General features: G+C 45.1%; 1 protein-coding gene across 1 annotated transcript in view; it reads left to right on the top strand.

The window, feature by feature from the left end:
* The window catches only part of LOC145713836 (arylsulfatase F-like), a 48101-nt gene that overhangs the window by 12537 nt on the left and 17540 nt on the right, over window positions 1-18024 (top strand). The window contains exons 5-7 of the mRNA XM_081792627.1: window positions 14664-14813; window positions 16256-16377; window positions 17632-17754. Of these exons, the coding sequence (XP_081648753.1) occupies window positions 14664-14813; window positions 16256-16377; window positions 17632-17754 (395 nt within the window). The remainder of the gene's footprint in view (window positions 1-14663; window positions 14814-16255; window positions 16378-17631; window positions 17755-18024) is intronic.

Below are 18024 nucleotides of genomic sequence, written 5' to 3'. Positions count from 1 at the left end.
AATAAAGCACCAAAAGAGTATGTACAGTAGTATAGTATCTTCTATTTATGTGAAACTGTAGAAAACGGCAATGTAATGTAACGTTGCAGAAAGCAAAATCCATTAACATTAACATTAACAACATTTTTTTCCTTGTCACATGTCATTGGTCTTGACATTTAATTAACCTGCATCCATTTTATATTGTGTAAATTATTACACAATAATGTTGATAATTTAAAACTGTTCCTTCTAAAATATTTATGAATTGACCCATAACTTTTTTAAAATTTTTTTTATTTTTTTTTTTTTAATATTTCTGAGACAGAGACAGAGCATGAGCAGGGGAGGGACAGAGAGAGACGGAGACACAGAATCCAAAGCAGGCTTCAGGCTGTGACCTGTCAGCACAGAGCCCAACGCGGGGCTCAAGCTCACAAACAGTGAGATCGTGACCTGAGCCGAAGTCAGTCGCTCAACAAACTGAGCCACCCAGGCGCCCTTGACCCATAAGTTTTAAAAATAAAACCTGTGTAGGGGCACCTGGGTGGCTGAGTCAGTTAAGCGTCTCACTCTTGATTTCGGCTCAGGTCATCATTTCATGGTTCCTGGGTTTGAGACCCTGAACAGGCTGTGTACTGACAGTGTGGAGCCTGCTTGGGATTCCCTCTTTCCCTCTCTCTCTGCCGCTCTCCCGCTTATGTGCCCCCCCCAATAAATCAATTAGAAAAAAAATAAAACCGATGCATCTTTAACGTGCATTTAATTCAGTCTAAATACCTTAGGTTTTGCCACTCATCCTTGACCATGTAACAAATGCCTCTGAACAAGCTCCTCTTTACGACACTGAAATGCACATAGTTCTTTGTTTTCCTCGGATCTATTTCTGTCCTCGTTTTCACCACAGAGTGGTGTTTGTCCCTCTGAGAAACACATTTCATCTTGAAACTCCTAAGTAGATTGCCCACCAAGAGACAGAGACAGAAAGGAGGTCAAAGAGGATCCTCCAATATGAGGGTCAAAGAAGAAGCGAAACTCGAAATCCTACAAATATTGGAAGAGAAATGGAAAAGCCAATATGATATATTTCACAATTTAGATGCCCTGGAGGGTGGTGTCACTGTTCCTTTCACCTAGCAGAAACGCCATCAAGCCACACTTGGAAGTTGTGCTTTTTCTTGAGCGTATTTTTCCATGACAAAATGACACAAAAAGAGCCTTTTTTGGGAGGAGGGGGGCAGTGTTCTGTTCTTGTAGGTTCATATGCGCATATGCAAAGCAAGTGACGGAACACTAATTCTCAAGGACTAGAAAGAACTTTGGGGCTGTAAATGGGAGCTTTGAGGGCTTTGGCCAGCTTTCTGGTTTCTGGGAACAGAGGAGACTGGGTTCCCCAAATCTGGAGGGAAGTGGTCCACCATGACGGCTCAGCTCGTGTAGCACAGATTAGGGTGTTTTTGAATGCGCCACGTGACCTCCATTTCCACCCGGGGACAATGAGTTTCACGGCGTGTAAGGATTTCCCTGAACCGACACGGATGTTCTAAAGCCACAGGGGCAAAGCCAGTGTGGGTCTTCCCAGGTCTTTTGTCGGCTTTATCCCTGTGCCCGCGGGAGAGGTCAGTGGCCATCCTAGTGCTCTATGAATACTGATGTTTAAAGATAACACTGTTATACTCACGTTTTAATCCTTTCCTCCGCAACCAGTCACTGTTCATTCGAGATCCAATCTTGCCCGTGTTTTCTTAAAAAAAGGTACAAATAGGAAAAAGCTTCTATTCACTAGTCAGAAAGTCTAAACGGCTTCTTCTCTGTGAAATCTTTTTTTCCGTTTACCAGTATAGCACCTCCACACCATTTTACTGTTTTTAGCTTGAAATTCTTCTGGTGGTTATTATATCATACTTCTCTACCAGACAAAAGAGTTACAAATGATTTCTATTTTATGAAAAAGTTTTTTTTTTAATTAGTTTATTTATTTTGAGGGAAACAGAGACAGCGCAAGCAGGGGAGGGGTGGAGAGGGGGAGAGAGAGACAATCCCAAGGGGCTCCTTGCTGTCAGTGCAGAGCCCATGTGGGGCTCAAACTCATGAAACCCGGAGACCATGACCTGAGCTGAAGCTGGACGCTTAACCGGCTGAGCCACCCAGGCGCCCTTAAAATTAAATTTCTAACACTGCTGACTGCTTCCTAAGGTTTTTCAAGAAGCAAAGTCTCTGCTCGAAGCGGGCTCGGGGGTATGGGCTGGGTCCTTGGAGGATCTGTGATTTGGTTCAGCATCTTGCCAGCACAGATCAGTTCATACTCGCTTACGATTAAGCAATAACATCGGGCACCTGGGTGACTCAATGTGCTAAGGAGATTGGCACTTGATCTCAGCTCAGGTCGTGACCCTTGATCTCAGCTCAGATTGTGACCCTTGATCTCAGCTCAGATTGTGATCAGGGTCATGAGGTTGAGCTCTGTGTCAGGTCCCATACTTAAGAGAAATTTTTTTTCATTAAAAAAAAAAAACAAATTATGGGGCGCCTGGTGGCTCAGTCGGTTAAGCATCCAACTTCAGCTCAGGTCATGATCTCCGGGTTTGTGAGTTCGAGCCCCGGGTCGGGCTCTGTGCTGGCAGCTCGGAGCCCGGAGCCTGCTTCGAATTCTGTGTCTCCCTCTCTCTCTGCCCCTCCACCACTCACACTATCTCTCTCAAAAATAAAATAAACATTAAAAAATTAAAAAAAAATTGAATGATGATTTAAGTTACATGTTTTTGTCATGAAAATCCATTTTGCCCCCAAAGACAACGTTTCATGTTTCAGACATCTAATTCGTAGGAAAATAAAAATGTGAACCCGATGCTTAGGCTTTTCAAAGTCCATGTATTTTGAGGTCCGGTTGTGACATCCACTTTTGAGAACACATAGAATAAATAAATAATAAGTAATAAATAAATATAATACAGTAATAATAAATGTTTACAAAATAATATATTATATAATATCTACAAAATAATATAATATATTATATTATATTTTATATATAAATATGTATAAGTTCATATATAAAATGTAAACATTTATTGTAGATATTATACATAATATGTATAATTTATTTTAAATAATAATTTATATATAAATATATAAATTTTATATATGCAAGTGTATAAATGTTATAAACATGTATTTTATAATTACATATAATTTATATATAAGATATTGTAATATTACTATATATAAAACATATAATTTACATTACATTTATTATGTTATAATAAAATATTATATAATAGTGTAGTATAATATACAATACAATATACTATAATATAGTATAGTATAATATAACATTGTATAGTATAGTATAACATAATATAGTATAACATAACGGAGTATAATATAATATAATATAGTATAATATAATACAATACAATTCAATATAGTATAGTATAATATAACAGTATAATATAATATAGTACAATGCAATATAGAATAGTATAATATAATACAATGTGTTATATTTCAAATAGTATATATAGTATAACATAATATAGTATAATATCACAGAGTATAGAATAGTATAATATAGTTTAGTATAGTACAGTATAGCATAGTATAACATAATATAGTATAACATAACAGAGTATAATATAATATAATATAGTATAATATAATACAATACAATTCAATATAGTATAGTATAATATAACAGTATAATATAATATAGTACAATGCAATATAGAATAGTATAATATAATACAATGTGTTATATTTCAAATAGTATATATAGTATAACATAATATAGTATAATATCACAGAGTATAGAATAGTATAATATAGTTTAGTATAGTACAGTATAGCATAGTATAACATAATATAGTATAACATAACGGAGTATAATATAATATAATATAGTATAATATAATACAATACAATTCAATATAGTATAGTATAATATAACAGTATAATATAATATAGTACAATGCAATATAGAATAGTATAATATAATACAATGTGTTATATTTCAAATAGTATATATAGTATAACATAATATAGTATAATATCACAGAGTATAGAATAGTATAATATAGTTTAGTATAGTACAGTATAGCATAGTATAACATAATATAGTATAATATAATGGAGTATACTATACTATAATACATACTATATTATATATATTATTATATATGATAATATATAGTATTATATAATACATATATACTATATAGTATAATATATTATAGTATAATATAACCTAGGGTTTCAAAAAAAGTTAAAGAGAAAGAAAGAAACTTTGGACTGAATGAGTGATTTGACTAATCCAAATATAATATAATATAATATAATATAATATAATATAATATAATGGAATATACTATACTATACTATATTATACTATACTATGGTATAGTATAATATAACATAGTATAGTATAGTGTAAGATAATATAGTATAATATAGCATATATAAAGAATATATGTATATCTTCGTTAAATATAGCCCTAAATGTCCCACTTAAGACTCCAGTGTAATTTTCCTCATTTGTCGACACATATTTATGGAGCTTTGCCATTCAAAGAAAACAGGTCAGAATCACAACCTACTGTAGAAAAACGCTCTAAGGAGTAAAAACAAAACAAAAGCACACATTCTTAGAAACAGACCAAGCCAGGGAGCCCAGGTCCTGAATGAGAGCTGTGTTTGTGTTGTGTATACCTGTGTTTCCTTCCCATCCCCGCCTCATTCTAAAGATAATTTAGAATGATTTTTTTTTTTTTAACGCATAGGAAGAACTCCAAGAATATTTTCAGGGATCCCTGTCTCTGGGGCTCATCCCACTAGCCTCACTTTGCTATCATCACTGCAAATTATGACTCACGGACAAGTGATAAAGTAAACTCAGTTGTTGATTTATTTTATTTTTTTAACGTTTATTTATTTGTGAGACAGAGAGAGACGGAGCATGAACGGGGGAGGGTCAGAGAGAGAGGGAGACACAGAATCCGAAGCAGGCTCCAGGCTCCGAGCTGTCAGCACAGAGCCTGATGCAGGGGTTGAACTCACGAACGCTGAGGTCATGACCTGAGCCGAAGTCAGATGCTTAACCGACGGAGCCACCCAGGCGCCCCTAAATCGGTTGTTGATTTAAAGCGAAAAACACAAAAGGACGACCATCTGTGAGAAAGGCTTGAAGGCGAGCTGCCCTAGTTAAGACGAGCTTGCCTGAAACTCGGCAAATCCTTGCCCAAGGGTGAGGCAGCTGCCAGAACTTGCTCTCCCCGAAATGGTGTGGGGCTATGTGGTGTCAGGAGATCAGCTGTGACTTAGATCCCAGGGGAGGGTGCATGGGTGAGGCCCCCTTGGGTGGCTCTTTCAGGAGAACTTCTGAGCTGTCAGCTGATGAGCACGAGAGTGTACGTCCTTACCAGCAGGACAGCGAAAGGTCATTTCCGCAGCAAAAACGGACGTTCAGCGGTTCCAGAAACGACCGTGAGCCCTCAGCCACGGATTTGGGTGCCTCTAATGAGCCGTGGACTGCCTTACTGCCCAAACTGCCTTACGTGTCAGACTATCTCCTACCCGAGTCCTGACCCTGACGCACGTGAGTACCTGTGCCCTGGCTGTAGGAATTCTGACTTCCTCAACTAAGACCAGAGAAACCTTCCTGGGCGACTGAGGGCGGTCCCCACCTGCCTTTCGTGCTCTGCGAAGCACATGCCGGCAATCGATGGCCCTTTGGCCACCTCTCACGCCATTTTAGTCTCTGCGAACGCTTTCCGTCTTCTGTCTGGCTAAGTGTTTCTCCACGGGCATAAGTCTGAATCTTGCAGCACCCTTGGGGTCGGTGGTGATTCGTGCTGAGCCTATGGTACCTGTCTTGTGCATCATATGTATTGCCCCTCTCTGTCATCGTAAAAACAAAATAAGAAAGACGCAGGAAGGAGAATGGAGTGGGAAGCTGGTTAAATTCGAGATTTGTATGTATTCTCTGCTGGCTCTCCCAGAAACGACACGCCCTGCCCCCCTCACTTCACAGTTGTGGGATCTTTGAGCCTAAGGGAGCAAAGTGTTCGTCAGTGTCCCCGTCACACTCCCTCCATAGTCGGTGTAATTTAATATCCTGGTGGATCCACAGAGAAGAAGCTCGAGTCACAGCTGCAGGTAATGGTAGGTACAACCTCTACGTGGCATTGACCGCGTCCCGATTTCGCCTTTGCATCTGCCTGCACAGGTACGGCTGGGTCAGCACGATGCCGGCCGCCCAGCGTGTCCCAGTGATTGTCCTTCTCCGAGTCTGTGACTCGCCTAGGTGTCCGCAGGGGCAGGGGGCTGAGCCTGCTGGGTTGAACCACATGATATTGTCACGGCGTGGCAGCTTATGACCTACACGCACAGTGGTTTGATAGGATTCAACCCGGTGTTGATTCAGGGCTCGAGAGACATGCCGGGAGGAAGAAAGGTTGAGACCAGATCCCGACCGTGTTGTCAGGATAGCTGAGCAACCGGGACGGGTGAGACAGACACCTGTCGTAAGAAAAGGAACTACGGAGGAACCCACTGCAGTCCAAAACGAGAAATTGCACGCATAACCTCGCACCCCGCCCCGTGGTTTACATGCAAAAATCTTCTTCCAGAAAATTCCGGAAACCCCTCGGGACTCAGCGCCTCTGACACGCGTGCCTTGAACCCACCCGTGGCTTTCAGCAAATGGGAAGGTTATTGACAGTGGCTGGACAGGACTCTGGACACGTCAGAGTGTCTCTGGGGCCACAGAGAAGCCCGGTCAGGCTTTCAGGGAGCAGCGATGTTTTGCACTAGGAAGCTCTGAGGTCCTGGTCTGATTTGCCTGCATACCTGGTCTTAGCAGGCTGGTGGCTGGTCTGAAAATAAAAAAAAAAACAAAAAACAAAGTTCGAACATGTGGCATGAGAAAAGAGACGCGTGGTGTGCGGGTCGGGCTCTGGAGCCCGCTTCGCATTCTGTGGCTCCCTCTCTCTCTGCCCCTCCCCTGCTCACTCTGTCTCTCTTTCAAAAATAAATAAACATTAAAAAAAAACTGCCTTGAAATAAGGTGGGTCTGATGGCATAACAGTGTGCAGACCAAACCGTAACCTGCGAATGCTTCTGTACCAGGCGACACGAAATTTGAGAAGAACCAACAACGATGAGCCAGCCGACTATGTTTCCCCAAATGCCGTAGAGGGGATCAGATAACCTCCTAGCTGCATCTGCTGGATAAAAGCGTTTCCCGAGCTCCTGTCCCTGCAGCACTCAGGACCACGTTAGGTTTGGTGATCCCTGCTGGACAGCCTTGTTTGCTCGCGTGAACTGCAACATTTTAATGGGACTCTGTTTTCTTGCAAATACACAGGGGAGTCAACTGAGTCAAGGCATAAAACAGGACCTGGCTTCATGCTTCCGTCTTGAAGTGATGAGCTGGGAACCTGGGCTTGGTGAAGCTCCTCCGGGTGCTATGACTGCAGAAGGCAGGTGGCAAAGCCTTTCCTGGCTGTCACGCACCTGACATTCGAATGGGGCACAACGGGTCATCGGAAGTGGCTTCCCAGAGTAGGGTTTGCCAGGCAGGGGTGCGTGCAATGAGCCAATGAGAGAAGAGAGCTTCTGGAGGGTGACAGGACAGTGGAGCACTGCCTGTGCATGGACAGGAGGGACGTCCCGGGGTGGCCATCAGAGAGGAGCTAGGTGAACAGGGTGCGTGCGTGTGTGTGTGTGTGTGTGTGTTGAGGTTGAGGGTTGAGGGCGTCTTGTGGGTTGAATGGCGTCCCTCGTGCCTGAATCACATGCTGAAGCCCTAATTCCCCAGTACCTCAGATAAGAATGTGACCTTCTTTGGAACAAATGTTGGTGCAGGTATCATCATCAGCTCTGTTAAGGTGAGGTCATCCTGGACCCAGCTGGGACATGACCCCCATATGCCTGGTGCCCCTATAAAAACGGAGGAATTCAGACATAGACAGACACGTGGGAAGAAGGCCGTGTAGACACAGAGGCAGAGGCGGGACATGCCAAGGGACGCCCAGGATCGCCCGCAGCCCCCAGAGGCTGGGACACAGACACAGAACAGCCTGTCCCCTGGAGTCTCCGGGGGGAGCCAGCCCTCTGCCCCACCTGGATTTCAGACTTCTGGTCTCCAGAACGGGAACAGAATGAATGTGTGTTGTTCTCAGCCACCAAGTTTGTGGTTAGTTGTTGCAGGAGCCCCAGGCAAGTTGCACACTGCCTGTGTCTATATCTGTGAGCTTCCAGACTTGTGGGTCCACTGCTCCCGAATAAGACCAACGCGTATCTCAATTAAATGTCCCCTCGATTTGGTTTTCTTTCCCGATCTCGACAGCACTGGGTTTATTCTTTACCCTTGAAGCTGAGAACAAGCAGACAAATGACCAGGATGTGTCCCTTCTGATCATTTTGTTGGATTCTGATGCAACAGTAGTTTGAATCTGTCTTTGGGACTCATGGAGACAGTCTTCTGGCTTTCCTTGGATTATCTTGTGCGCACGCACACACGCGTGTGTGTGTGTGTGTGTTCCTTCTTGTCTTTCTGGAGTTGCTTTCATCACAGAGCTTGTCCGTCTTGCAACCTTTGTCTGCCCACACACTTTGCTGTTCCCACTGGCCTCTCATGAATTTCATCCCACGTCCTGTGGGTTTTCATCATGTTATGACAACCATTGCCGGGTTGAATGCAGGAACGATTTCTCATCGCGAGGTGTCGTTACTGCTTCTGCACAGTACCTGCCCCCCCCTTTCTCCAGTCCCAAAGGTCTACTGATGACATCCATTAGTGGCTTGAGCACAGCTTCTCTGCTTTACGCAGAAATTCTGTGCCCTGGCGTATTCCGAATTTTTAGAAGGACATCTGTGTTTTGGAATCTTTTCCAGGGTCAAGTTACTTTCCTTGTATCTAAGCTTTGGGTGTCTCTTTTTTGGTGGGATTACTGGGTGCGGGCAAGGGGAACGGTTGATGTGTCTTTGGGGTGTGTTGGACCGGATCGGGTCTGCCTTGTTAGAGGTGTGGAGAGGGGTTGGATTCTTGGAAAGTGAGGACCCTGTTGGGCTGTTCCCCAGAGGGGTTTGGATGCCTCCTGAGCGTGTGGACCCTCCCGCTGTCCTGCCTCACAGCCTCCTCCCCGCGGGACGTACACGTGTCCCATTGGAGGGGACGGCAGCTGTGAGGGAATTCGCCATCCAAACCGTTGACTGTGCCATCCACGTGTTGTTTCTTGTATAAACAACAGCAAGACCTCATCCTTTCCTTCTTGTGGTTCTTATGTTCATTGGGCAGAACTCCCAACACCAGAGTGTGGTATCACAGGCACACAGAGACACAGCGTTCATGTGCACCACCAAGGGACACACGAAAACACATCCATGCACAAACACATACGCACACACATATGCACTCACACACCCAGGTATACGGACGCATGGATACATCCTTATACGCACACACATGGTCCCTTTTCAAAAAAAAGAAAAAGAAATCCTGTCATCTCAGTTTGCTGAGACATTTTTTCAAGAAGGCTCCACGCTGGTCACGGACCTTGAAGTCATGACTCTGAGGTCAAGATCTGCGCTGAGACCAAGAGTCGGATGCTTAACCGACTGAGCCATCCAGGTGCCCCAAGGGATTTGTTTTTTTTTTTAGTGGTGGATGTTTATGAGTTGTGTCAAGTGGTCTGATGATGACTTTGACCGCTGAGGTCAGGTATTACATTAACCAGTTTCATACTGGTGATCTGCGAAGACTTCAAACTGATCTGCTCTCTCTGCGAAGCCTTCAAACCGATCTGCTCTCAGAGCCGTAGCTCACTGTCTATGGGGTTGCTTGGCATGACACCAGATGCCCCAGTTAGATTCGGATTCCGGATAAGCAACACGTCCTTCTCCCCGTGTGAGCTTACCCACGCAGTGTCTGGGACACGTTGCACGAAAATGAACATGGCTCGTTTCGTTGACATTCACAGTGAGCTGGGCATCTACTTGCTAAATCTGCAATCCTATGAGCTGGGATTTCACCCCGTGTGTTATAGAGCAATCCGTTTAGTGTCTCCCCCCGAGAGCCTGCGTGGACGGGGCTGACGTCAAGGTAGTGGCTGCGGGACGCACGCCTCTGTGTGCCTTGCTAACACGGGCGTGTTGTTCTCCAAGTCTATCCTGGTCTGCGAGCCTGGGTGCAGATTGTGGCAGCATCGGCATGGCCAGTGTTTCCTGGGAGGAGACTTCTTTGCCCCGGCTGGCTGTCGGGTCCCGAAGCCAGGACTCAGCCTCACAAATATCACTGCCGTGGCCCACGGTGCTTCAGCCTGTCCGCGGGGTCCCTTGTGCCATTGGGGAGGAATCGAACACACTTCTCCAGGACCACTAGAGACGCAAATGGTTTCCTACAGTGGCTTTGAGGGAGCCAGCCGATGTATCTGCATTGTCACATTTCCTTTATGATTGATGTTGGCCGCTTTTCAAACGTGTTTGTTCCAAACACAGCAAGCTGCTTCTTTATCTGGGGCGTAAATCACGGAGCATGTGTCCTTTGGGGCGTGCCAGGACCCAAGTGCTGGGTGGCGATGGCTAAGTTCCCAGCGTTTTTACGATTTCTAATTTATGATTTTCTCCTGTCCTGTGTGGATTTCTCCGAGCAACCCCGCACCCTCTCACCTTCCTGAAAGGCACCTTCAGTCCAAGACTTACCTTTCCAAGATCCCTCCAACTCCTCAGCATCCCGGGTAGAATTCCTTCCATGTTCTCATCTGTGTCCTCATTTCAACCGAGGATGCATTCAGCTGTTCCTGTGTGATCTTTTATCCCACCTTGTCACTTCTACATTTCCCTCCTGTTCTGGAATTCAAGTGTCTCTGTTGAGCAACAAGGCATGCCACTCAGCTTTATAATGCCCATGTGTACCATAGATATCAAATGCTTCGCTGGCATCTGCTAAAATTTCATTGCACGAATGTAGTTTTGCTCAAAGATGCAACCACTAGGTCTCCAACATCTGTGGGGGGAGTCTCGCTACTTTCCGTACAGGGTTATTCTGAGTGTGTTGTTTATTGCGAACATGATGTGCGTGTTAAGGCTTCCCTGACACTGGATATTGATAGGCAACGTTGTTATGTCAGAAAGACAGAGGAGGGTTTGTGCTTGTTTGCTTGGTTTGGCCCAGACTATGGTCCACATCAGAGAGGAGCGGAACTCTTGTGTTCTCATGGACTTTGCTCGCCTCACTAATTAATCATCGGTTATCTGGCTGACGCATGTTTCTTGTCTAGATCTGGTTATGCGTCACTTGGGATGGTTTGTGGAAACTTCACCACCTGATCGTCTTGAAGCATGATGATGCTGACCCCTTTTTAGGGGGACACCCCAAATTATCAAGGGACGTGGGCAGGGACACTACGCCCAACAGGATCATGAATGGTTGCCTCTACTCAACATCATGTTCAAGTGTCCTGTGAGGGCTTATATCTTAAGATTCATGTATGTCTCAAGAGGGACTCGGGAGGCTCAGTCAGTTAAGTATCTCAGTTGCGCTCAGGTCATGATCTTGCGGTCCAGGAGTTCGAGCCCCACATCGGGCTTTGTGCTGACAGCTCAGAGCCTGGAGCTGCCTCTCCCCTGCTCATGTTCTGTCTCTCTTTATCTTTCAAAATTGAATAAACATTAAGAAAAGATTCATGTGTTTCAAGGATAGTAGCCAAGTGCCTCATGGTATCTGTGGTACGCATCCTGGAGAATGGGTTCAGAACTTCTTAACACATGATTTTTGGTCTTTTTAGACAATTCCAATGCAGAGTCCCCCAGGGAACAAAGGCGCCCTGGGGATAATCTGTATGTTGGGTCTGACGGTCCAGGATCTGGTATCTACAGTTGATGGAGTCACGCAGTAGCACCTTGAATAAAATATCCCATCTCAAACACACACACACACACACACACACACACACACACACACACACACACACTATGTTCTGGTGAAACAGGGCTCCGTGATGACAATCTGTGTAGCTAATCCCCAGGCAAACTGCTCTGGTTTGTTTAACTGGGTGTTCATGATATTTTCTTCAGGGGTAGGATGACAATGCCTTGGTTCTTATACACCCAGATCTGTCCATCATGCGGAAGACTGGCTGTTTCACTCTGCTTCACTTAGTGCGTAATGGCGATGTTGACAAATAGTAGGTCCACGAGCCCCCAGATTACTCCCCAAACTTTACCTTGCCAAACAGAATTCAGAAATAAGCCTGGGGGTCAGGGAGACGTATTTTCTCTCCGTTAGTTGGGTTCACAGATCGCCCCGAGGCAATGCCAGAGTTCCTGAAGTCATCAGAATCCAACGGACAGGATCAAACAATGACTCTTCCGGAGGAGGGCTGGCCTTTTTCGTCTTGATGAATCATTTTGGTGCTAGTCACAGATAAGAACACTCAGCTACTGCAAGGAAGGTTGCAAGTGTTTCGCTGACTGTAATTCCCCCCCTCCCTTCCCTGGGCTTGTATCAGGAGATGCAAATCAGGGAGGCAAATCAGGTTGCCTCATTTGTGTCTCACAAATCTGAACCATCTGGGTGGGCAGAGCGTGGACCGGCCTCCCCATCGCAGAGACAGGTGGTAAGAGGTAAGAGGTAAGACGTTCAGCTAAAGACTCCAGGCGGCTGCTGAGGAGAACCAAGTGTTCTTCAAGACCTCCTTCTTGTTTTGTCCCGGACATCAGGGAGACCACACTGTGGACCGGTGAGTCAAGGAAGCTTTGTGAGGCTGCACGTGTGGGACACTTCTCACTTCTCGCTTAGTTTCTGTCATCATGGGCAGAGGTGGGATTTTGGACACCCCTTTGGCTGACTCTTTTCTAGAACCCAATGGACCAGCTTAGGCATTGAAAGGTTGATTCCAAACCAGTGTTTGTTTGAGTCACCTTCTCTCCGTTCTCCCTGCTTCCTTTCCATTTCTTAGCCAACGGCTCGTTCTCTGTGGTCTCTGGTGGCATCTCGTTAGGGGCAAGACAGATTGATAAAGGAGGTGTTCTTATTATGTTCTCCATATTATTTTAAGTACAAATTGGAGTGACAGCTTGCATGTGGGAGATGGGTATCTGTTTTCTTTCACTGCAATATATTTCGCTGTTGTAATCATGTGCTTATCATAGTTCCCACCCTCTTTATATGCAAGGATTAGCTATCCATAGGTTACCATAGAGTCGTATGAATTTGCGCTGACACAAAACCAAATTAGTAGCTTCATTGAAGTAATTACCTCTCTTCAGGGGACCCAAATTCATCCCACCTAGATGTTCTGAGCATAAGCCCTTGTGTTCAGCTGCTCCTCAAGACTATACTGCCATCCAGACGTGTTTTAATAAAGCTTTAGAGACTAAGCCAATTGTCTCAAGAGGCAGAAAGAAGCAGGTGGACCCAGGACCTGGCACCTAAGGATGAGCTCCTTAAAAATAAACTATGAGCAGTAGGTCATTAACGATGGAAAGGTCATATCTTGATAGATTTGGAAAACCAGTCTGAAATGTTGGAAGTAGCAATAATGGCTTTGTAATCTCATGAGGGTTTCATAATGGGGACTCATGTAATGAGTGTGGCAATAACACATGTTTATGTTTTTCAGCACATTTTTCCTCTGGCCAAAGAAAATAATAGGAAGCCACTCGGCACTGTATCATGAAGCTCAGGTGAGGGAAGTTGCTGTTGTGCAAGTGTGTTGAATCTAATGGACACTCTGGGGACATCTGTGAATTCCCCAGGTTTATAGATTCTGTTATTTATAGGTGACAGCCATTCCTGGGTAGGGTTGGCCATAGATGTCTACACTGATGTTCTGGATTCAGTAAGTCTAAGACAAAATAGGTGAAATGACGTCAAACCAGGATGCGAGAAAAGCAACTCAATGTGGCTGGTGTTGTTTCCAAATGTTTATACAAAGGTTCTGGGAGCAGAGGAAGGTTAGTGACCATTTGCTTCCTCCCTCCCAGAGGAAATCTTTGAGGTGGGTCTTCAGACATGAATAAAAACCAGACGGAAATAATACAATTAATAGTTCAAGCACCCAATATTCATTACCTGCTAATTGAGTAGGGACCCGGTGGGAAGGGTATTATATATTTCTCCGGGAAAATGGGGATTTTGTTGGGGGCTGAGCAGAATCGTGAAGCAGACTAAACTAGTCTTCAGATTCCAGGGTGCTCCTTTTCCACCATTCAGGTCTTCAACCATGTTCTCCCTTCTCCTTTGCCCTGGGGTTGGTTTCTCTTTGTTTGGCTTGCTGTTTTCCTTCCCTCCAACCAAATGTCCCTTCAGCAAAACTCTGTGCCCACCCGCGTTTGAATTCCAGTGCAAAGGAAAGTCGGCGGGCCCCTTCTTCCAGGGATGTGACCTCAGGAGTTTTACTGCCCCTGACGTAAGAAATGCTTTGTCTTCAAGTAAATGATTTCAGACTTCATGTCCTGGAGGAGCATTTTGTGTGTGTGAGCAGGAAACCCAGGGGAGCCTCTCTTTGCGCGTTGTGGGCCCCATTCGACAGTGGCAGTCAATGCTTGGGAAGAGACACACTCGAGGCTCGCCTGTTCCTGGGGAGATTGCCTGGTCTCCCGTGAGCCCTGCTGCATTCATGGGGACACGGTAATGGGAAGTAGCTCTTGAAGCCATCCTTGTAAAATCCATTGTCCCTTCTCAGGATCCTCGCCATCGCTCTGTCTTGGACGTGTTTACTCCTAAGCCCACGTGGGGCCCAGGAGGTGCATGAGGACAAGCCGAATATTGTCCTGATGATAGTGGACGATCTTGGGATCGGTGACTTGGGCTGCTTTGGCAATGACACGATGAGGTATGGCTTCGAGTTGAGCTGTGCTATTTCACTTGTTGTCTAGGCTTGGGAGGTTGATAACGTTTTATGACTACATCATGTGGAAAACCAAACTCATGGGATGGAATTTGCCTTTAAAAGAAGCCCATAATATTAAGATCAGGACCGTCTGGACTTGAATCTTGATTCTGCACTTACTGGTTCTGAAATCTGGCACAAGTTACTTGACTTCTGTGTGTCTTTCTTATCTTTCTTATCGGTCAAGCGTGCAGGTGAGCAGTGTACAGGTGTGGGCTCACAGATGCAAGGCATTTAGAGTAGTTACCTACCATGTCCTGAGCCCTCTGCGATATGCACTTTTATGATGAGCGACGATTTTTACGCATACTTTTTCTCGGCGGGACTGGACATTGCACCCTTCCTAATTCTGGAAGCCAACAGACCTTTTACGGGGAGGTGCTTGTATTGTAAGAATGGGCATTCTGAAGGAAAAAAATGTACATGAAATAGACTCAGAGCTTTGTGGTAGGCAACAAAACGAACCATGGCAGGCCACGTACATGAGTAATGCCTACGCCAAGGCTTAGGAGTGCATCAGGGCTAGACGTGTGAAGTCTATACGTGGAAATCAACAATTCCATATTGTCCCATCTTCTCTCTTATGAAGAAAGCCAGGTCTCATTACATTTTACTGGGTTCCAGCCAGGGGGCTGTCTCTCTTCTGTACAGTCTGTCTGATTTTCTCCAACGTCCACACACCTTTCTAGGGAATCATGAGGCAGAGGTTGCAAACTTTGTCTGGAGCAAAGACGTCTGTCTATAGAGCCTGTGCATTGAACTTGTCGTTGGGTCTATTACTTGCTAGGCATAACTAAAGTGTGTAAGTCATTAGCCTTAATTCATCAGCCCATAAACACAGAAGTATTTTTACATATATTTTATTTTAAAGAAATTTTAATGTTTATTTATTTTTGAGAGAGAGAGACAGAGAGAGAGAGAGAGAGTGAGTGGGGGAGGGGCAGAAAGAGACACAGAATCCAAAGCCAGCTCCAGGCTCTGAGCTGTCAGCAGAGGCTCCGATGCAGGGCTTGAACCCATGAACCTGTGAGATCATGACCTGAGCTGAAGTCAGATGCTCAACTGGCTGAGCCACCCGGGCGCCCCAATTTTACATATATCTTAAAAGGCAGTGCCATTAAATGTACTCATTGAATATATGCAGTAGATACCACATTGCAGAACCAAATTATATCGACTGTGCAATACACAGCCACTGCCTAAAACCTCAGCTGTATTTTCTCCACGATGCGGGCAGAAACCAGGCAATTAGGCGATGTGTGCAGTTACTTTTTCTCTGATTCTGAGCTCAGGGAATCACAGCAAACAGAGCTGTTGGTTTCTGTCTCTCTCTCTATCTGTCCCCTCTTGTCCCCTCTGCAATTCCCCTCTGTCTCTCTTTCCAGGACTCCTAACATCGACCGCTTAGCAAGGGAAGGCGTACAACTGAAACACCACATCTCCGCCGCGTCAATGTGCACCCCAAGCCGGGCCGCCTTCCTCACGGGAAGATACCCCATCCGATCAGGTGTGTAGATGGACGCACCTCTGCTACTCTCTGTGAACATGTTAAGCCACGAGGAAGTGAGTAGGTGACTAGGTCATTTCGAAAAGTTTGCCCCAAAAAGGGCAGACACACGTCCATGCACACACAGCTGCGGACGTCTGTGTGGAAAGCACTGCTCTCCTAGTCAACCCAAGCCCACCCTGCGTGGCTGAGTTATGTCTATTCACCTAGAGTTGAATGTTTCTCCTCGGTGGCCTGCAATCAGGCGTAGGCAGGACTTTCCATCCCAGGGCAAGAACGAGAAGCTGTCTCAGAAGGACGTAACGTATAGAACACGCCTACGCTAATCCGGGCTGTCATGAGGATGTCCTAGCACAATGTCTCAAACGTTCATCACCCATTTCAACCATTGTATGGATGCAACAGGCTTTGCTTATCTGTCCCTTGATTGACTAACCATTGGATTGTTTCTGGCTTTAGGCTCTTACGAAAAGTTCTGTTGTGTACTTGCCCAGACACATGTTTGACTCATTTTCAGATCTTTTGAGGTTGATGATATCTGGCTTAGCGGGTGCTAGAACGCATCAGGTCCAGTGAACGTTAACTCTTTATTCTTTTTTTCTTCTTGTAGTACACTTCTATGTGATTTGACTCTCTTTTTTTTTCTGTGCTGCTCACTTTATGTAAATTCGGAGAAGTTCAAAACCTAGATGTCCACTTGTCCCGGATGCCCCAGTGTCAGGTTTTTCACAGACATTTGGCTTATCCATCTTTTCTGCAAATACTAAAACTTATTATCAGAAACACACACACACACACACACACACACACACACACACACACACACATTGTAGGATTTCAGGTTTTCATGATTTCATTTTTTGGCTCTTTTACCGACACAATGATTCCCCTGCCAAGAGTAGGCCTGTGTTAGTGGTTCAGTCACGCGTGTCTACTGAAATGACACCCAGTCCTGTTGTAAATTTGCAAGAGGCTACATGTAGAGTGTTATTTGAGTGGTGTGCTTGTGCGTATCTGGTAGTGTCGTGCGTGTGTGTGCAAGTGGGTAAGGGGTGCGTCATGGGGCCCGGTGTGAGTTCTGTCTGCAGGACGTGATTTTCCTCGCCCACGTGATGGTTTTGTTGATCCTCTCTCGTCATGTCTGCGTCTTCCAACTCCTGAACTCCCCGTGACTCCCTCTCCTCTCCATCTCACGGGAACCTACTCACTGCGCGTGCCTTCTGCTTTTTGCTTTTCTTTTCCCATCCCGTCTAGGAATGGTTTCTAACAGAGTGAGCCGTGTGATCTCCACGCTCGGAGCTCCTGCTGGACTCCCTCGCAATGAGACAACATTTGCAGCCTTACTGAAGAGGCAAGGGTATAGTACGGCATTGATAGGTAAGAAGCGACCACGGGCATGCCTCGTTTACTACAAAGGAATAATCTGCGTCGTTCTATGCTCGATGTGGTTTTCTTGGAAACCCTTTGTCTCCAAAGAAGCATGCATCTTGGCTGTGGCAGAGAAGGCCCTCCGTGTGATATCGACTCTATATCCACCACTCTGTGGGCTACCTGTGAGCTTTCTCTTTACTTTCCAAAATTAACCCTGCTTAATCTATCATACGGTCTTTCCCAAGGAAACGTGTTCCCTGTGTCCTCCAGAATTCT

This window comes from Panthera onca, chromosome X (assembly GCF_046562875.1).
Source record: "Panthera onca isolate mPanOnc1 chromosome X, mPanOnc1 haplotype 2, whole genome shotgun sequence".
Taxonomy (NCBI): Eukaryota; Metazoa; Chordata; class Mammalia; order Carnivora; family Felidae; genus Panthera; species Panthera onca.
The sequence above is the reverse complement of the archived record's forward strand: the minus strand, read 5'-3'. Positions and strand labels throughout refer to the sequence as shown.